The sequence below is a fragment of the Protopterus annectens genome, chromosome 4.part1 (genome assembly GCF_019279795.1).
Source record: "Protopterus annectens isolate FY-2018-M chromosome 4.part1, PAN1.0, whole genome shotgun sequence".
In the NCBI taxonomy this organism is placed as follows: domain Eukaryota; kingdom Metazoa; phylum Chordata; order Ceratodontiformes; family Protopteridae; genus Protopterus; species Protopterus annectens.
In genome coordinates, this window is record NC_056734.1 from 919792101 (window position 1) to 919814641 (window position 22541).

At 37.7% G+C, this 22541-nt stretch overlaps 1 protein-coding gene across 1 annotated transcript in view; it reads right to left on the bottom strand.

Moving 5' to 3' along the window:
* The window catches only part of LOC122801116 (location of vulva defective 1-like), a 162301-nt gene that overhangs the window by 135369 nt on the left and 4391 nt on the right, over window positions 1–22541 (bottom strand). The window contains exon 2 of the mRNA XM_044070645.1: window positions 7356–7613. Coding sequence (XP_043926580.1) covers window positions 7356–7613 — 258 coding nt within the window. The remainder of the gene's footprint in view (window positions 1–7355; window positions 7614–22541) is intronic.

The following is a 22541-nucleotide window of genomic DNA, read 5'->3' on the forward strand; positions in this document are numbered from 1 at the left end:
AGAATTAATTTTATTATATTTCTATATTAGTTGACTGCCAGGCTATATAATTAGGTTGTAGCCCATTTTATTAATAAAGGGCTGGGGATAAAAGCTCCAGAACAAATCATATATAAAGAAAGACAACAAGAAAATAGGTACTAGACCATTGCATCAAACAGTGTGTATTGAACTAGAAACATTGTACATAAGTGTGCACATCATCTAGGGAAAACTCCTATTTAGCATTTTTTTCGGTTAAATTACAGCACTCATGTATTTCAAGTATGCAGACTCCTAGGAATACTTGTGTAATCTTAACAATTAAAAGAAATTCCTGGTGTGGTCTTTAAATCCACTGGCACTTTAGGGAGAGTCATGTTTTTTTTTCCTATACAGTTTTAAGAAATTGTGAACAGATATGAATATTATAAGCTATTAGAGAAACATCTGGTTAACTGCATAATTCATTATTAGTGACATTATAAAAATGTGATAAAAAAATTGTTTTTTTTTTTTTTTTATGGAACAACCTAATAAATTGTTCCTACCTTTAAAAAAGAACATTTTGACAGTTAAAAAGATGACAATAAGTGATCATAAATGAGAATACTGTTGTTAATAGACTGACTGAAAACTGCCACACTGTTGTTTTAACGGTAGATAGCATGTAAAGTATGTTTACAAATGCATGCAAACTGTTAATTTATCTTAAAAATCATCTAGGCAGGCACTGCATTTGCTCAATCCTTCTACGACATTAGACATAGGTGTTGTAATATGTAATTACAGTAAACTGTCAGTTAGCCGGAACTCAAGCAACCCAGACTCTCAAGCAACTGGCAAAAAACTGAAAAAATGCAGTAAAATTTTCATGTGTTGCACTTTATGTTTCCCCTGCAGAAACATACCTATGTTTTTATACTTTTAGAGTTTTAAAAAGGAAGATAGGAATAAATTCTCTCTCTTACCAACCTGAGAACAAGTCATACCAAACAAATAGTATAGTGTACAGTATTAGTCAGGCATTGTTTTAATAGTAACTCTCAAGCAAATAGAAACTACAGCTATCCAGCATCTACCAATTCCCATGGGTACCAGTTAACTGAGAGTTTACTGCATTATGGTATTTCAGTGACCTACCATACTGATATGAAATTAGCATGGTAGGTTAATGAAATATATGGGACTTAAGGTCATCTTCCAAGAAAGGTCAGGGTAGTCTAGAACTCTACCATCCTGCTTCTCTACCCGAAATATGACTTTCATTCCCTTCCCCTTACATGATGTCATGCTGGGGAAAGGGTGCACTCAAACCAGTTTACCATACAACTGCACATGGAACTGTAAGGGATTCTGACCAAATGAGAAGCAGATAATGAGACCCTGCAATGTACTACAGTAATACATCTGACTACTCTTTCATGGCATATCACAATCCCACTCGAGGACTGTCAGCCAAGTACCCCAAAATTGTCTGGTACCAGAAATCGGTTTGTAGCGTGGCATATGTACTACAGGCAGTGAGGCTGCCATCAATAGCAGAGTTGCTATGAAGGTAGGCCTACACAGTCATGAGGCTGTCCTGTTGTCTGCACAACATCATCACCTGCATGACATATTGGAGAATGCATGTATTTTTTGACAGACACCATGGCCATCATGCATGTATTCTCACCATACACAGGCTGGGAAGGACATGAGAGAGTACTAGCCAACCAGGAACTAACAACAATTGTTAATAGTTTTGTCTGTATGAGCCGTCCATACTGAAATGCAGGAATAACTTGTATACTACCTTATCATTCATGTGAGTGGTTCTCAGCACTACTCATGACAGATTCTCAACAGTAACAGAAAAGTTCGTCTACATGGATCTTGTAACTGATGGTAGTCTGGCATCCCACAATGTTCTCCCTGCATTACTAATTCTGTCTTAATGGAAGAGCTGTTGAGTCACAAAAAATACACACAGTCTTTCATGGGCTTCTCCATTATGTCTGAGTTTTACATTGATATGATCTCCCAGTGTCAAACTCCTATTAATTAGTTTTGGTGTTGTGAGCTCAGTTCCCTTTTAGACTTGCGCATATGGTTCTACCATTCTTCATTAATATATGTCGAATGATGCCTAGCACAGTCATTGGTCTTGGAATGAATTGTGGGATAACTGCTCAGCAAACTGTGTTACCCATGCCTAAACTGATTTGGAATCCCATAGCCAATGTTGTATCAACACTGTAACTCTAAAACTACACAACATCAAGTCTAAGGATTACTATGGCGGGAATCCTACAGCTAATGTTGCATCAACAGTGTAACTCCAAACCTGCACAATATCAAGTCTATGTATTAATACAGCAGGAATACACACTTGACTATATAAGTAGAAGTCTACATTTAAGCAGATAATATGCTTTGAAAAGTATTTTTACATTTAGACAGAAAAACACTTTTCATTTTTTTTTTGGAAGGGAGCTGGACCCTTTCTATCTAAAGACATACATGATTTTGACTGCACTAATAAGCTGTAAATATTTTTTTAATGTTGACTGGGTTAGTCCCACTATGCTTGTGGCCTCTTTTCAGAGGTCACTGAGGTAGTATTTATACTACTAGTGGAAATTTGACCAGGGCGTCAGGGTCCGTCTACTGCTCTACCATGTTAGGTAAATGGGGCCTCAGTTTAATGTGTCATGTGAAGGAAGACACTCACTTGTACTGAAGTGTCATTGCTGGAAATTAATCTGTGCAGAGTGGGAATAGAGCCCATAGTCTTCTGATCTGACATTGCCAAAGGCAAGCCTGTTATCTGTTGTGATACTTATGTAGACACTTATTTTAAGGTCATAGTAACTTGGAAAAAAAGAGAGAAATATGTATTTTTCAGACATCCAACTTTTCCCTTTTCTTTCTAACAAGATGCTTTGAAATTAGCATTTTTACATGCAGAGGTGTGATAACCTACATCATCGATTGGACAGTATCAACATCTTTCTTTACGAAAGTTATTTCTTTTGTTTTATGGTATTCATAGACATACTAAAACTTTGGTTGATTTGCCATTCAAAAGTATAGTCTGTCAACATTGAATTTTGTTAACTACATTTTGACAACTGCAAAACTTGATAAACATGTTGACTAACAGTAGCTTCCCAAAATATATGCACATCTTCTTTCCCCTTCCAAACAATTAATTGCATTTATATTAGGTGCACTATATTCATTCGGGCTTGGATCAAAATTTACATGACTGGTTCTTAAGAATCTTACTAGGCTAATGGCCCTAGAACCTTTTTAAGCCTAGCCATTCATTCCCTAGTTTTGCCAGTTATCAATACCCACAGGCTAGAATGGCTTTGGTATATGCTTGTGCCTTAGGGCATCTACAAACTGCCCCTGTTATGATACACATGTTCATAGAGAAATTATGGCTCACTGCCACTATAATACAATATTAAGCTCAAAGTTCAAAACAAAAATGAATGTACTGATAGTGTCAAATATTTTGTTCTATAACATTTTATTGTGATTGGGTCTTCTCAGTTGTGAAAGTAAGTTGAAGGAAGTTACAACTGTAGTGTATGTGTGGCTGTTGTCATGGGTGAGCATAGATATGTGCCATCATGATTGTTGAAGATATGATTATTTGTGCTTAGCTTTATGAAAACCATTGAGTGAAAGTGTGCCATGTATGTTTGTGTGTGTCTACTGATTGTGTTTTATTTAATATTTGTTTACCGGAATAGTCCAGCTGGGCTATTAGCCCATTTTTATTGGAGGCCCAGGGAGAAAAGCTCCACAGATAAAAAAATAGTACAGTACAATACATGACAAAAACACATAAAGCTTTAGTGTTAAAGACAAGAAGGGAAAAAAAACAGCAGACAAACAAACTTCAACACAAAATAAGCAATATCAGTTCTACTTACACGAGTGCATGGATTGTGCAATCCCTAACAGAACCAAGATGCTATCCTCCAAAAAAAGGAAACCAATCTGGTGGTCCCCTGCCATAAACAAACTCTACAACAGAAGAAAGAAACTGTTGCAAAAAAGAGTAAAATCCCATGATTGGAGAAACTCCCTGGTCAGCCTCAGTAAGAAGCTGAGATCCCTCATAAAATCCTCCAAAGCTAGTTATGAAAACAAAATTGCCACTGACTCTAAAGACAACCACAAAGCATTCTATAGCTATGTCAAGAATCTTAATGGCAACACTCAGATCTGCTCTGAGTTACAGCACAATGGCACTAAATATACAGAACCAGCTGATATTGCCAATATCCTGGCAGATAGGTTCAGTGCTAACTTTGCCCTTCTGTCATCCCCTAAAAGGCCCATCTCTATACCAGAAGAATGCAAAGTTCCTGTAATCACGGCTGCACAGGTAAAAAACACATTATCCAAAGCCAAGAACACAGCATCCATGGGACCTGACGACATCCCAGGCTGTGTTCTACATGAACTACAGAACAAACTGGCACCCCACCTATGTACCATGTTCAACCATAGCCTCACCTCAGGCTATGTGCCCACTGAATGGTGCACAGCAACAGTTATCCCACTCCACAAAGGGGGAGCCACCACAGACCCCGGAAACTACTGCCCATTAGCCTAATGAGCCTGGTCTGCAAGGCTATGGAGCGTATCATCATGGAACTTATAAACAATGACATTGGGTAATATCTCCAGACTCAGGACCCCACCCAGTTCGGGTTTGTAAAAGGCAGATCATGTCTCCTAAACCTGATAGACTTCTTTGAAGCAGTCACCAAAGCCGTAGATGAGGGTAAAGTGGTTCACACCGCCTATCTAGATCTCGCCAAGGATTTCGACACCATCCCCCACTCTGGAATTATAGATAAACTCACTAAACTAGGTATAAATCCTTATGTTACAAGATGGGCTGCCAACTGGCTCACTGACAGAACCCACACTGTGAAAGTAGCAGACCCCAAATCCAACTTCAGACCAATGATAAGTGGAGTACCACAGGGTTCAGTCCTGGGTCCTCTCCTGTTTGGTATCTACTTCTCTGAAGTACAGGCCAACACAGAAGGTCTTTGGCTAACGAAGTTCACAGATGACTGCAAACTAGGAGCCATAATCAAAACTCCAAAAGATGTGGACATCCTACAAAAGGGCCTTGCTGAGACAGATGCCTGGTGTCAAAGCCATGGCCTCAAGCTCAATGCCATAAAGTGCATTGTCATCCCTTTTGGTAAAAACTCAGTACCCATGAACTACCACATAGGTGGTAGTCTACTTAACACCGAAAGTGTGATAAGAGACCTTGGGACACAGGTGGACAGTAGTCTCTCCTTTGATAATCACATCGCCACAGTAGTCAGGAAATCCTTCTATGTGGCATACCTCATCACAAAAGGTTTCTCATCCAGGAAAAAAGAGGTCATTGTTCCCCTCTACTCATCACTCATTAGACCCATTATAGAATACAATGCCCCTTTTGGTATGTACCTCACAGGACATCTACAACAAATGGAAAGGCCACAGAAATACCTCACAAAGAGGATTACCGGCCTCAAAGAGATGCCCTATGCAGACCATCTAAAAAAAACGCAGCTTTACTCCATTGCATATCGCCTACTCAGAGGCAATCTCTGCCTAACACACAAAGCTATGTCAAATCCAGAGCTTTTAGACATGCTCCACTTAAAGAAATCCCAATCCCTACCAGCTACATGCTCTAGGGACCCAAACCTTGTCACCACAATAAACAGAACATGCTGGAGGGATAGATTCCTGTCCCAGAGACTTCCCATACTCTGGAACAAACTACCTATCTATATCAAACAAAGCTCCTCATTAGCACTCTTCAAGAAAAATCTTGATGATTGGATGGGAGACAGGAAATTCACCCCATGGATCACTTCTGTGGCTCTGCTCGACAGTGGCACAGGAAAATAATTTTCTTGGGTGGCGAAAGCCAGGGTACATTTGGCTAGGCTTATATAGGCCCTAGGGCCAATAGCCTAGTACCTACCTATGAACCTATGAACCTAGTGTTTTTCAAGTTACATACAAATGTGTTGGTTTGAGCACATATAATAGAAAATAAAAAAAAATAGTAATTCAAGAATTTATCCTAACAGTTGTGCAGTATGTTAAGTTTTGCAGGTAAAACATTACAGGGTATGAGGAGTTAGCTATGAGAAGAGGAAAAAATTTATGGAGATCTCAGTGTAGAGGGAGGAATGAGAGGTAAAGGAGAAAGCAGTATAGTGAGACTAGATAGGGGGTGGAAGAAGAAAGAGGGTTGGTATTATAGGAGGAGTTAGGTAGAAATAGATAAAATAAGAGGAGGGTGAAAAGTGTTTGTGGAGTGAGGTGGGTGGTGGAAGTACTTGCTTAAATTTAGCCAGGGGAAGTACATGAGGAGTTCCAGTTGTTGGTTAGGTGGGTCCTGAAAAGTGTTTTTGAACTTGGCATAGTTGGTGGTGCTAAGGATGTTCAGGGGGTAGAGTTCCAAGCTTTCGAGATTTGGTTGGAATATAGGGAGTCACCATAGATATTATTTGGTTTGATGACCTTTAATAGAGATTTATTGGTGGATGTTAGGGTTGGATGAGATTATGGAGTGCTGGGCAGTCTTCAGGTTTAGTGACAATGGTATGTGGAGTGGTAATTTGGTTGAGAGAGAGGAGTTTGGGTAGTTCTAGCCAGTTTAGTAGATGAAGTGTTGTGCAATGGTAAGATCTATAAGAAGAATTTGTGACAGATTTGGCAATTTTATTATAGCATGCCTCCATTTTGGTTAGGTCAGTTTTTTTGAGGTCAGTAAAGACTGGAGAGCCATATAGCAAGGTGGAGAGAAAGTAGGTTCTGGCAATGGCTCGCCTGGTAGTGTTGGTTAAGAACTGCTTGACCCTATAGACTAGATCAAGTTTGATATGGGTCTTTTTAATGACTAGTGCAATATGCTTATCAAATCTCATGTTACTATTGATGGTGACCACTAGTAGTTTGGTATGTGGAAAGGGTTCTGTTTTGGTGTTATTGGCTGGAAGATACAAAAGGGAGTTATTTGTTTGATGGGCTTTTTGCTGAAGAAGAGAATTGTTAGCTTTATTGTAATTTAAAAATAGTTGCTGTTTGGAGAGGTAAGATTTGATGTGTGAGAAAGATTTATGAGTTATTTCTAACAGTTGTGATAGGGAGGCAGCAGAGCAGATTAGGATTAATTGGTAAAAATATTCTGTTTAAATATTGCATGTTATTATATGTGTGTTAAATATTGTAAAGATGTGAAAACATCTGAGCGTACATTATAAAATCAGTTCCTTCTAAAAATAGTAAATCTAACCCCTCTAAAATTTTACTAATTGTTGAAAGATGATATTTTTGCAACTTACTTGTAAAGGGAGGTGATGATGCAGGATTTCCTGAGGTAATATTATCTGTAGCAACTGCAGAGACTTGAACACTATAGGAACTGTTGGGAATCAGACCTGTCAAAGTAACTGTTTCTTTATCAGCTGTGACATCATATGATGGTACTCCTGTAACATGCACATTGTAGTATTGTTTGCCTCCCACTGGTGCACTCCAGGTGAGTGTCGCTGAAGTTGTGCTGACATGAGCAATCTGAACATTCTGAATTCCTTCAGGAACTGAAACAAAATACAGTATGATAAGTGACAAATATAATTTACATTTTACACTATTAAACCAGACTAAATACTTCATTTCAGAATGTATTTGAATTACTACACATAAATAGTACTAGACTGTCATATTATAATGTACAAAAAGAAACTTGATAATATACGTGTACAGCCAAGCTTTGCAAGACAATGTCAGGTAAAAGAGATAACCGCAGCCTTCCTAAGTATGGGTGTTTTAATAATTACATGTTATGGATCTATTTTCTGTGAATAACATTACTCTTTTATTCTGTATTACTTGTCTATCTTCTGTCCTTGGCTTGAGTTGTGGGTGACTCGACTAGTCCATTAACCAAGTTAAGGCACAAAACAAAAAATACTAGTAATAATATAAAATTAGTCTAATTTGGACAATTTGCAGCCACTGATGACTGAATTATGACATTTTGATTACAGTATACTAAAATTATTACTGTAGCTTTCGCAGAAATCTCAAAACATAATTATCTAAAACAACTGCTGTCTGTTTAATTACGTTAAATACAGAAGTGTTTCCCCACTTGTCAGTTGTATAAGGCAAGGAAAGGCATTCTAAGACGTTAATGATGGTAAAGAAATGTTACCAGTAAAAAAGAAATTGTGTTTTGTTTCTAACATGACATTCACAACATAATAAAACTGTTATCTTTTTGCACAGTACCAAAGTTGTGTAAATGGATATACTTTATTTTTCTATATAGCAAAGTATGTCCTTTCTCCTAAAACAATGTTACCTTAGAATAAGAATGTTAAAAAGTGGCATTTGGAAGATAATCAGAGCCCTTACATAGGAGGTGCAGGAGGATTACCCTTCTACAATAAATTAAAATAATAATAATAATAATAATAATAATAATAATAATAATAATAATAATAATAATAAAACAGTACTCTCATTTGGACAGTTGATAGTCTTGTGAATTTTTGTTTTGAGGCTATTAAACAGCCTATGTGTATCTACATGTGTAGATAAAGGCATGAACATATAGCTTGCAAGGATCAAGTAAAAATAACAGTCAGTGCTGCTATGCTTATGTGCCTCATTGCATGCCAGTTTTCTATGCCTTCTAGTTTAAAATGATTGTTGGATTTATTTCCTTTGGTATTGATTCTTGCCTTTTCCTAGGAACCATATTAAATAAAAGGCTATTTGATCAGACACCATGCACGTTTTGCTAATCATGACTCTCAAGCACTGACACCCTTTCAAAGAGATGTTAGTTGCAGAGTTCAGTTTTGGGTAACCACCGAATTGTCTAATCTGAGTTTGATGGCTGGCATGGAATAACACTGCTTGTCATGCAAGAGCAGATGATTTCAGAGAAAGGGAGGACACTGGATTCATTCACCAATCACCTGTCATTCAATTTATTTATTTCCTGGTGTAGGTTGAGGTCTCTTGTTCTAGTGCTGCCTGCAATATTTAACTTATCGAGAGATCATGCATAATATGATCCCGGAGAGCACAGTAGAAAGGCACCATTCCCCCTCAATAGCCTATATGACACAGAATACTGGGTCAGGGATTTTAGCCTTTCTTGATAGCTAAGATTTGTTCATAAGAGTCTGTCCAAGGCAGGGTAGAGGAGAACTATTGCTTCCTTGGTTTTAGAAGAGATGCCCATGGTGAATAGCGGTGAGATACTCATGGCTTTTTTAACGAGGGTTGCTACATGATGATGAGAGGTGAAATAGAGAGAGCTATTGACCCAGAGGTCTGTGTCAGTGATCACTGCACAGCTAGATATTGGGACCTATAGAGGAAGTTGTTTTAGTCTTATAGAGTGCTTTAAGGAGATAATGTTCTGAGGGGTTTTGATTCAGTAGGTTGTTTTCCAAAAGAGATGACACTGAATTTCTAAGCTTTTAGTTTGAAATCCTTTTTCTTGCACAAGGAATGAACTTGTGTTATTTCATACTGAAGGATATTAGTATTATTGGTCAACTTACCATCTAAACAAAGCTTACAATCAGTGGAGGATTTAATCAATCATATATCTTTGGTTATGGTCAGAAAAATAAATGCCAAAAAGGAGGGAGGCCAATACAGAATCCTTGGAAATGCCACTGGTCTCCTTTTTCTTAACTGAGGCGGCATCATCAACCCTGACAACATGTACTTGAGCCACTTAGAAATCCATCTCACTACTCAGGGATCAGTGCTGAATACCATAAGCTCAACTTTGCTAGACCCAGGTAGGTAGTATGAACATTGTGACCACAGTCCACCACCTGCATGACCTTTTTAAAGAAGTTCACAAGGTTAAGCAAGCATTATTTGCCCTTAAGAAATTCACATTGTTCTGGGTCATTATTAATGAGGTTGATAATAATGCACTCCGTGGCATTACATCTTAGATTTATAAGGCTATTAGGCCTTTAATTTTTTGGGTCTTTACTGTGGCCACCCTTATGAAGGGGCATCACTCCAGCTTTTACCATGGTTTGGTAACATTCTCTGTAGTAACACCTAGGTTGAACAAGTAATGCAAGGATCAGCAAGTGCATGCTTGACTCTGTTTTGTATCTTAGAATATTGTTGGGACCCATACAGGAAGTGGTTTAAGTCTTGGAGAGTGCTTTTAAGGAGATATCCTTTTGAGATGTGGGGGAAATTATTCATGGATGTGTTGTGTAGTTATGACAGATTAAGGAGAGAAAGTTTCAGTAAACATGTTTGCTAGTATGCTAGCAATATCTTTTGGACTGGAATGAGAACTGCCATTATAGATAAGTTTAGAGCAGTCTTTGTCTGTGCGTCTTTTGGCTTTTCCCGGTTAGTGGTCGTCACAGCGGAATTCCGGTCCACTAATGATTGGCAGTTGATTTTTACATGCCGAGTTGCTAGTCCTGATGCACAACCTTCAACAAAGTATGCCCATTCATGCATGTCTCCACGCAGAAGACTCTCTAGCTGAGAATCGAACTGGACAGCGTCTTACTTTGAGGCGACAACACTACCGCAGCACCACCACCACAGAGATAAGTTTAGAGCAGTGCTGTGAATTATTCCTTAGTTTTCTTACATAGCTAATGAATGACTTATAATTATTCTTAGCTAGCTTAAGTTCATGGCATGTTTTGGTTGTCTTAATAGTTGTCTTTAATTTTTTTTTGTTATTTTTTATAATGTCCATTATTAACTCACTGATGGAGTAGTATTAGCTATATGTTTATTTCCTTTCTGAAATATAACAGCCGGCTAGCTTTTAAAGCTTAAGGGCAACTTCCACATGCCCAGCCCATTGAAAGCTCAAGCAAGGCAGGGACAAAATCAGCTGGCTGAGTGGCAGGCCCTTCAGAACATTTTGCTACCGAAGTGTGCTCTTTTTCCAAGCTTTCAAGGATTGATGGTTGGCTGATATTTCTCCACTGCTGTTCAGTTCCCATCAGGGAAAAAACTTCCTAATTTTTTCTGTTTTTAACAAGTCAGCACTTTTCTGGGACATAATTATTGTGTTTTAAATTGTTGTTTTTTTTTTACATACACTTTTAATTTAGGGGCTAGGACAAGTATGTCTTGCAGTTGTCACAGTGTATTTATTAAGAACAACATACTTGCATGGTACTTACTGTCTTCCGAGGATTGCTGGCATTTCTTAGCACACTTAAGAGTATTTTTTTTCTTGGCTTAACTATGAAACAGCTTACTAGTTCCTCAGTTCTTTCTTCCTCCAGACAGTTCGGCAGCTTGCCTCCTTGCCTCAGTCACAGATGGGTGTCCTGCAATGGCCATTTCTGATTCCACACACCACTTACCTTTTCACCAATTTCATCTGGTGTTGTCCCTTTGACCATCATGGACTTTGGGTTAGACATGTCCTCTGTGGGCTGGTGGAGTGTCCACAGTGGAAGCGGGTGATGTATTATTATCAGTCTCAGTAAAAGGAGCGGGGAATGCTCCACTGCTAGGTTGGACTAAGATGACTACTCTCCAGGTGATGTCCTTGACATGAGTCAGTTTGCTTCTGTCATTTTCCTGTTAAAAATAAGTTGAAAGATAAACATTTATCTTCGCCTGCCTCTGATAGCCCAAATACAGAAGATTTATTCTGCTTAGCGCAGGGCGTAGTTCAAGCTCTTAACCCTTCTCATTCTTGTTCTACTGTTAAAAGAAAAATACATTTTTCTGTTTCTGAAGATTCTCAGCTTTATGATTTGGGAATAGAACTGGAAGGAACAAATTCAGTTATTTCACCTCAGGTAATATATTCTGATTCTAAGCAGAGTGTTTCTTCTGAGTTTCCCTAGGAGGAATTTTACTTTTATGAAATGATTTCCAGAATTTATTAAGAATTTCTATGTGAACAAAAATGACATTCCGGATTCTTTAAAACAATATTATGATGGATTACGACTTTAATTTCCTCAAGTACTTCCAACTTTGGATGATTCATTTATTATTGCTTGCAACATCCCTAAAAGCCAGTCTGCATACGATAAGAAGGTAGAAAGACTGCATACGTTTCTTCAGTCTTGCAAATATTTATTTTTTAATATCATTTTGCTCTCTGCAGTGACTCCTATGTGAAATGCTTCTGAAGCTAAACATTTAGTAAATGCTAAACCTTTTTCTTCTAGCAAGGATGGGAAAGCCTTTGATTGATTTGGGAAAATGTATTCTTCTGTGACTGTTATTTTTAGAATCCTTAATTGTCAAGCTCACATGAAAATGTTTTTGCGGTATTTCCTTTGAAAATATAAGGAGCATTACTGCCACTTTCTCTTCTTCCTTCTTTCCTAAGGGTAAATCCTCTTGAAGTGCTCTTATTGCTTCTATTTTGAAAGTAACCAATAGCGCTTTAAATTGTTTTGACTCAGATGATGCTTCTTTCAGAGCTGCAGCTACTAGATCTGATGTGAGATTTCCACTGTTAAATTCATAATATTTGCCTGAAGATACAGAAGCTGAAATTTTTCTCTTGATAGAGAGGTTTTATTTGAACTTATTCCCACTTTCACTTTTTGGGAACTCTAGATTTAAAGGATGCTTATCATCATATTCTTCTAGGCATGTGTATCAAATGTTTTTAAGGGTTCCTTTGTCTACATTTCACTTCCAAGTGTCTGCAATTCTTTTTGCATTATCCACTGCTCCAGGGATTTTTTCAAAAAGTGTCTAACCCCAGTGATAGACTACTGCAGACTGCAAGATATTCACAAGTTCCTTATTTAGATGACTTGCTTATCTTTGCAGAGTCTTTTTTTCAGTCTGTTGGCAATCTCTCACTTGGGTAAGAGATCTTCTTGTCAGGCTAGGTTCCATCGGGAACATTCCAAAAATTTGTCTTGTTCCTTCCCACAGGATAATTTTCCTGGCGTGTGTCTTGGATGCATCAGTTCAAAGACCTTTTCTCCCACGGGATCAATTACTGAGTTTTCCTACTCAGTCAAGGACTTCATGCAGGGACTTTATCAGGATTCATGGCATCTGTGATTTTTATGATTCTTCTAGCTAGACTCCATATGAAGAAGATTCAGTGGTACCTAAAATCTGTATTGTCCCAACATCAACACTGCCTGAGTTTTCAAAACACAGTTTCAGGATTTGTAAAAAGGGAAATGCTTTGATGGAGAGACCAATTTTAACTAGTTCCAAGTATTCCATTCTCCCTTTCAGCTCCAATATAGTCTGTAACATGAGATGCCTCAGACTTTACATGGGGAGGCTGAGTCCTTGGGGTAAAAGGGCAGGGTCTTTGGGACAAAATAGACAGACCAAAACATATAAACAACAATGAGATGTCAGTAATAAATGCACTCAACTCTCTCAATCATAAGTAGTTCCTCAGGACATTTACAAGTAGTCATAGACAACACCACCAAACACTGGGGTTCCAAATCATATTTTGTGCTGATTAGCCACGGTAGCCTGGGATATAGCAAGTCAGTACAATCTCACTCTAAAGGCATCTTACATTCTGTTAGAGCAAAGGTTTGTAGCAGAAAACTTAACAGAACCAGGACAAGACCCTCATGAATAGAAACTGAGTCTCCCAGGATTTGATACAACTGTGGGAAACACTTCAGAGAGAGATCTGTTCACCTCCATCCACACACAATCACCTGTGAAACCCTGTTCCAGGGCTTCTTGCAAGCATGCCCGGATAACAGATGCATTCTCATTTCCTTGACTATGACGTTCCTGTACGCCTTTCCACCCTTTCCACTGAAATCCAAGGTCTTTCAGAAAATTCAGAAGGACTCTGTATAAATCAACAGTTGTGATGTCTCCCTTATTTGGAAAAAGACAAGGACCTTACCAGATGTTTCCTCACACAGTAGACTTACACAGAACAGGGATTGTTTGATACATCCCAACTGTAAGCAACTTTATGTGATAGACTGTATATTAGAATTTTAATAACTCTTAGGCACCTATTTTCTGAATGCATGTAATCAGGTATTAAAGGAGGCAACAAAACCTTCTACTAGGAAGTCATACATTTGCAAATGGAAAAGATTTTCTATCTGGTACAACACCAAGAGCAAAGACCTTTCTTAAGGCTATCATTTCACTGCTTCTGCAGCATTTCTGTGACATATGCTTTGGCCTTCCTAATGCCTCTGTCACGATTCATCTTTTGGATATTCCAGCATGTCTGCCATGGATCCCCCTCATTAAATATACCCCATGTCAAGATGTTTTTGAAATGAGTTCTGCATACTTGTCCACCTAGAAAGCAGGGGTTCTTCTTTATGATCTTTATCTTGTTTTGCTTTGAAAAAAATGAATACTTTCTCCATTTGAATCACCACATCGGCCTGATCTGAGGTTCTTAAAATCAAAACAGTGTTGCTGATTGATTTATGAGTTGTAAACTCTTAAGGTGGGTCAATCTTATCTCACATTTCACAATGATGTTTAGGAATGAATCCTTCATATATTCCTAAAATGGTATCCACATTTACTTTGAGCCAAGCTATCTACCTCCCTGTCTTCATTCCAGAACCTACAAGTGAGGGAGGAAAGATTCATCAAGCTCCCATTGCCCACAGACAACTGATGTACTATCTGGACAGAAATAAAACCTTCAAAAATTCAGATCAGGTATTAATTTCTTATGAAGGTAAAGAAAAAGAACCAATGATGTCAAAGCAGTTTCTAAATGGGTGTTCCTTGCTATTTTCTTTTGTTACTCCCACCATAGTAAGTCAATTCCAGGCTGGGTCAAGGCACATTCTACTAGAGTCTTGGCTTCTTCAGCAGCATTTTGGATAGAGATGGACTCAACAAGTATTCTAGCAGCAGCAACTTGGTGCTCAGTACATACATTCACAAAGTAATACAAAGCAGACTCCTTTTCCAGGTGTGGAGCAGGCTTTGGTAAGACCATTCTCCAGAGATTCATGAATTTTTATCCTTCCTGCCCAAACATTCTAAGCTTTGGTATATTACTGCAGTAGCTCAGAATACTGCAGCAGAAATTTAATAATGAACATTGTGTAGTATAGTATAGTATAGTATAGTATAGTATAGTATAGTATAGTATAGTTGTTTAAGTAATCCTACCATAAAAGTAGATGTTCAAATAGATCACCCCTGCAGTAGCAACCCCCAATCTCCATTGCTTTTATTTGTAATGGCTTCAGTTGCTAACATGGGAAAATTGATTTTTATATACCTAGCACTGACTTGTCAGTGCTCTAGCCTCCCTCTTGTAATCTTCATTGACTCCATGTATACACTTGGTTATCTCATGCTACCCTACCACCCATGACAAGAACTCCCATCTTTTTATTTTCACCTCTTTCCTATCCTAGTTTACCTAAGTGCTGTTTCATATCATAGTCACCCCTCCCATCATATCATTCCCTTTCCTCCAATGGTCATGACCAAATTTGCCTTTGCCTAAGTAATTTATGCTTAGTGATATTCACTTAAAGTTGTGCTCTCTTTGTTATATACTTTTCAAACATTAATCAAGTCATCTGGATTGTCACATCTTTGGTCATTCCAGCTCTCTCCTCCTCTCCATTTATCTTAAATGTTTTTTGTCTTCACTAGCCATTGCACATTCGATTTTTACTCTTCCCTCCTTAAGTGTGGCATTAGAACTATTTTGTGCAGTTTGCATTAGCTCTTGATAGCACTGAATGTCTGCCCCTTTCTGACCTCTTTTTATGCCCTAGAAATTCAAGTTACTTGTATGACAATAATGTGTAAGGTAACTCAGAAATAATATCTATCCATCATAATATACACCCCCCACCTGATTTGGATAATACCAACTGCCATATTCAGACACCACTATAATCAAACATATACCCCCTGAGTTCATATGATCTAGCCCTTATAGTTGTAAACAAAAAGAAGGGAGTTGCTTAGTAACCCCCTCATTTTGCTTGTGCATAGTCTGCCTTCTTATTTATTGTTGCCATTGTGTTAAAGTACAGGAGTTTTAGGAAGCTTTGGTAGTGAATTTCTATGGCATCAGTATATGGCATCTTAGTGTAATTAAAAGCACAAACACTGTGCCAAGGAACAAAAAGAAAATGGCCCAAGTAATGGTTAAGCACTTTAGTAAGGTTTATTACCAAACTATGGACAATTCAAATAGTTTACCCCTATTTAAGACAAATCATTGACCAATCAACATCAGACACATCCCAAACATACATAGTAATGATCCAAACATTACATCCATTATACATTTACATAAATATTTCTACAATAAATATATTCAACATTTTTTAAAAACAATACTGTATAATAACTAGAAAGACAATACAAATAGCATATTATAATTAAAAAACTCATAATTTAGTAGCTCTCAACTTTAACACACTTGAAATACTAATGTTGTCATTGCATTTAATTTTAAATGCCAAAATAGCTCACAATACTCTAGAAAAGCCTCCCTCAATGGCCATCCTTAGAGTTTGGTGTCACTTGTTCAATTATTAAAAAACAAAAATTACTTTTAGGGCAATCAACAGAATGCCTGTACAAGGCATCTGAATCTTTCTTGTGTGTCAAGTTATAAAAATGTTTGTAAACTCTCTTTCTGAAGGCCCTTTCTGTTTTTCCTATATAAAAACTAGCACAGGAGTTGCACTTCACTAAATACACAACACCCTTAGTACCACAATTAAGGCACCCTCTAGACCTTATTGTAGTATTCAGAGCTTCCAAAAATATATTACATTGGATATGTGTGCACACTGGTAACAAATGTTGCAAATGAACATTTTATATCATGCTGGAAATAAACAAAGTGTAAACAGTGCAAACAGTGACTTAACTTGAAAAAAGCAAGGACAACAGCTGGAATTCATTAAACTTAGTAAAATGACTTTATGTGCAGTTGAAATAAAACAAACTTCCATTAATTATTTCTGGTGTATTGATCATTCACAACTTGGCAGCTTCTCACACTGAACCAAACAAGCACCTCCCTCTCTCTCTCTCTCTCTCTCTCTTTCTCTGTAGTCCTTTTAAACACACAACAGGAAAACAGCTGCAATTTTGACCAATTAGTGCTTAAATACCCAGAAATAGCAACAATTAATGTACCTCTACAACAAGAAGTACTATTGTGTCAAGATGGCTCCCATGCAAAGCCATAGCCTAGCTAAGTGTAAACATTGCAAAGAGTGATTTAAATGAATGTGCAAATCTTGGAAGTCCTTCTTAAAAAATCCAGTATACATCGTTTATTGAGCAAGTGCCACTTTGCATTAGCAGCAGTTGATTTGTTGTCCTGATGGTGATATAACTATACATTTCAAGCAGAGATGATATGCCTTATAAAGACATGTCCAGTGTCTAAACGCAGGACATGCATTGGCTGCTCATGGCATGCACTGTTCAGATGCACATCATCCCTTGGCTTACTGTATGCATTGGTTATATAAGATTGTCCACTGTCTGCTCACTCTACACATTGATCAAATGCAGAACAGTCATTGACTGCATATTGAAAATACATCTGGGCACCCAACTTGATGTCGAAGTAACCTCGTATTATAATGAATGTGGAATCCATGCTACAGATGAGGGCTGACACAAACCAGCATAAATGTATTGTTATGTAGCATGATTACCAACATTATATTGCTCACAACCAGCATAAAAAAATTAAAAGGGGCACAGGTGGAAATGTACTCCAATATTTAATGACAGATTATGTTACCATCTCAAAAAGTCTTAAATGTGGATGCCAAAAATTGATCAAGAAGAGACTTGTTGAATGTAGAAATTTAATGGCAGATGCATTTGAACTTTCTCTGATCTTGGGAACACATTGGTAATGGTTTGACTTCATTGTTAATTTGTACACAAGGACAGGTAGCATTGTATATGCAGCAGTGTAAAGATCAGAAGTATCAATGTGAAAAAATGCATTTCACAATAATAACCATTGACTTGAGTTTAAAATACCTCTTACTCTTCTAAGATATGGATACAAAAGCATTTTAAGGAACCCTTCACTTTAAGGAAAGCATCTTGCTTAGTGATTTTATGATCTTCTGAGTGCATACAGCTTTCTTGTGATTGCATTAAATTTGAAGTATATTGCTTTACCAAATAACAGAACAAAAGTGCCACTGAGAATGAACTTCCTTATACACAAAACAAACCACAGTATTAAACCAATGTAAAGGACGAAACACGGTAGAGGTGTAAACAGATTTTATACGGTAAGCACTTTCACACCTAATGTTGGTGCTTCATCAGACCATCACACAGAAAATACAAGATATTTAAATAGCATAACGAATTAAGTCAATTGAATCATTGCTATCAATTAATAGCCAATCAACAGACAATCTAAATATCAAGTAGAAAGCAGCTAACCAAATATAATGAAAAGAAAAAAAAAATAAATAACATAATACATGAAAAAATATATTAAAACATCACTAATGTAATTATTGTACCTTTAAATATGGTTTGAGTGAAATCCCCGCATTTAATCTGGGAGACTTATCTGCATTCATTCTAACAATACATTTAACTTCATGTTGCTCTGTAATATTTCTAAGATCTCCCATCCATAAAGTCTCATTCAAGCATTCAATAACCATAAAGGTAAAAACATGGCTATCACCTAACTGAGTAACATGCTTTGCTAGAGCACTTCTTAAAACATAATTTTTCTTAATAACAGTTAAATATCAGCGCCTAAATATCAGAAGTATAAATAAGAAAATCTACTATCTGCATGCCCTCCTGGACATGCACTCCCCTGATCTACTATGCCTTACAGAAACCTGGCTCAAACCCATTATCCCTGATAATAAAATTATACCCCCAACTACAATATATTAAGACTTGACTGGAAAGGTAGAAAAGGAGGCGGAGTAGCCATCCTATATAAATCCACTCTTGAGGTATCCACAATTAGAACCCCACAAGACCTAACAACTACCAACTTCGAAACAATCATCTCAAAAGTCCAACTTAAGAAACACAAATCTATAAACATAGTATGTAGTTATATTCCCCCAGGCAACAACATAGTCACCTTAGAATGCACCTTGCAATGGCTATCCACTAACCACCCCCAAGAAACAATTATTCTTGGGAACTTCAATATCGACTGGATAACATATACATCAAACTTCCCCACCACCCATGTCAACTTACATGGTTTCTCCCAGATTATTTCGCCCACCAGAATCAATAAGCTCAACAATAAGGAAAGCATCTTAGATAACAAATAACAAACCTCAGTTATATAAATCAGGCACCCTACCTGAGGTCATGAGCAACCACCTCCTAACCTACATAATCAGAAAAAGGGATGACATGTTTCACCAAACCACCTTTAAAAACCTTAGGTATACAAATAACTTTAACCTAACTAGTTTCCAGGCCAAACTTAACTCATGCAAATGGGCCAATCTAAAATTACTTCCCCTTGATGAAGCAGTCTCAGACTTCAATGCTAGATTCCTTGCCATCTTAGACAGGCATGCTCCCACACAAGCAATCAGAATCAAAAACAAAGATTTATTGTTAGAAACACAGCACGGACCTCCTGGAAAGCCACCAAATCCCCACAAGCCCACATTAGATACAAACAAATGAGAAATGAGGCAAAAAAGGTCTATTGTGTTAGATAAACAAAACTACTATTTCAATTTACAGCAAAAGCTCCAAATTCAGCCTCAAAAATTTTGGTCAGGTCTGAATAAGCTGCTCCACCCAGGTGAATCCTCAACCCCCACCCTCCCAGCTACCCTACAACTACATCCTAATTGTGTTGCAAAGATCTTTAATACTTTCTTCACAGAAACAGTCCAGTCCCTAGCTAATAATCTATCTCCCACCTCTTCTACTACAATCACACCCACTCAGGTAAATGTCCCTCCCTTCAAATTTGATCCTATCCCCACTGACTATATTAAATCCCTACTTAAGAAACTAAAACCCACCACCCTGGCAGCAGAGCTACTTCCTGTGGAGCTTTTGCAAAAGGCCGCCAATGAAATAGCATACCCTATCTCCATCTTAATCAGTCGTGCTATCCACGAATCCTGCACCCCCTCCATCTGGAAAATTTCTCACATTATTCCACTTCATAAAGGGGGAAACTCCACTGAACACTCTAACTACAGACCAATAGCCAACCTATCAACCTTAGCCAAAATAATGAAGAAATGCATTCATAAGCAAATTCTAACTCACCTTACTCAGAATACTCTCCTAGCCCCAACCCAGAACTGATTTAGACCTGCCCATAGTACAACTACTGCCCTTCTCTCCTTTTCTCACACAATAAATCACAACCATAATCAGAATAAGCTCTCCTCTGCCCTTTTTCTTGATCTATCAAAATCATTCGACATGGTGAATCACCACCTACTCCTAGACTCTCTAAAATCACTTTCCTTAGACAACCCAGTAATCAACTGGTTTCACTCTTACCTGCATGGCAGACAACAAGCTGTTCTATGGAAAGGCAATCTATCCCCCCTTCTACCTGTCACCATTGGAGTACCCCAATGTTCTATATTGGGTCTGCTCCTTTTCTTCATATTCATTAATGACCTACCCAAAGTTATCCCAGATGCAACATATATACAGTATGCAGATGACTCCACACTTATCTGCACTGCCTCCACTCCCACAGAACTACAATCCCTATCCCAAATCACCTTCAACAAAGTAGAGAACTGGCTCAATAATCGTTGTCTCCTACTGAACCCAAACAAAACCAAACTACTACTTTTCTCCCCTACCCATAAGTTAACATCACCAATAATTACAGTCTCATCTAACAATGGCACCATAATCTCTCCTGAACCTTACACTAAACTTCTTGGAATAATCATTGATAATAATCTGAAGTATGATGCCATATAGACAAAACCATAAAAACAGTTAACAAAAAAATAGGCTCCTTGTATAGGATTAAACAATTCTTAACCCCATTTGCCAGAACTGCCATAGCTCTGACACATCTGCTGTCAACCCTTCTCTACGCCTCACCCATCTTTACAAATCTAAGCAAATCAAACCTTAACAAAATCACTAGCTGATATAACAATATAGCTAGATTTACCACGGGCTCAGCCTATAGAACCCACCACTGTCAAAATCTTCACAAATTAAACTGGCTAGAACTACCCAATAAGCTCCATTATAACCAACTCATAGTTATTCATAAAATCCTCTACCAACCTACCAGTACCCCCATTCTGACTAATATTATTACCCCCTACAGCAACCTAGCATCCCTCCGCTCATCCAACAGAATGCTAGTACAATCTACCAAAGCCAACAACTCAGCTGGAGAATCCTTATTCTCCAACTCTGCTGGAAAAAAATGGAACTCACTTCCTGCTGAACTAACCACTACTTCCTCCTTGCCCCAATTCAAAATATCCCTAAAGATGTATATAAACAGGGATTGACTATGTCCATGTCTAAACCCAGACTAACCCAAAAAAAAAAAAAAATACAAAGGTAAGAAAAACATAGCTCACAGATGTGAAATACCCATTAATAACCATTCCCCACCCAGACAACATACACTTCTCTACAACCATTAGAATTCTATTATCAGGAAGATCACTGGTTATACTACCCATTCTGAGCCTATGCTCTTCTTCCCCTCTGCATACTATTCACAATAACTTCCCTTCTTATCTAACCACCTTTTCTCTTAACTATCATCCTTACATTCAACCTGGAAATACTTGTCTTTCTTTTTTACACACTTCAAAGATGTAAAATGTTATCTCTGTATATTTATACCGTAAACCCACAATGATTGCTTGATTTAAATGGAACCTTGACTATAAATTGTCAGTGATTTGTTAAATGTTTAGATTTCTATGTAACCACAACTTTAAGTGTCACTTATTTGCAATGTGGAACTTTTCTCCCCGGGCCGCCGCTGAAAATGGACATGTATCTAGTTGGACTTTCCCATTTAACAAATGTAAAATAAAATAAAAATAAAAATAAATAAATGCTCTCTTACTCTCTCTTGCAAAGAACAATTTGTTAACCAATGTAAAACGAGTCACATTAGCTGCATACAGCTAAATAAATCATATTACGAATGGAGCAAGTGGCAGTAACATTGCATTCAAAGCTTTTATTCATAAAAGGATGTCTAAAGCAATTGGAAGTATTTAGGACATTGCAAATATCGCATGTCCTACATGGAAGCATACCTGTAGCTTCCAGCATCACATGCTGCTTATAGCATAAGAGTCTCCTCAAATTTATTTTAATTCTAAAATAAAATTGCGGACTCTCACCCACTAAAGCTTGTGTCTGTTCATTTGATAACAAAATAATCCAGTTCTTTTAACTAATTTGACAAATACTATCAATGTCATTGGAATACTGAAGACCCGTTGACACAACTGAGTTCTGAAGTGGAGCATTTAAAGCATGTGAAGCTTTGGAACTTGTAAAGTATGGCCTAGCTC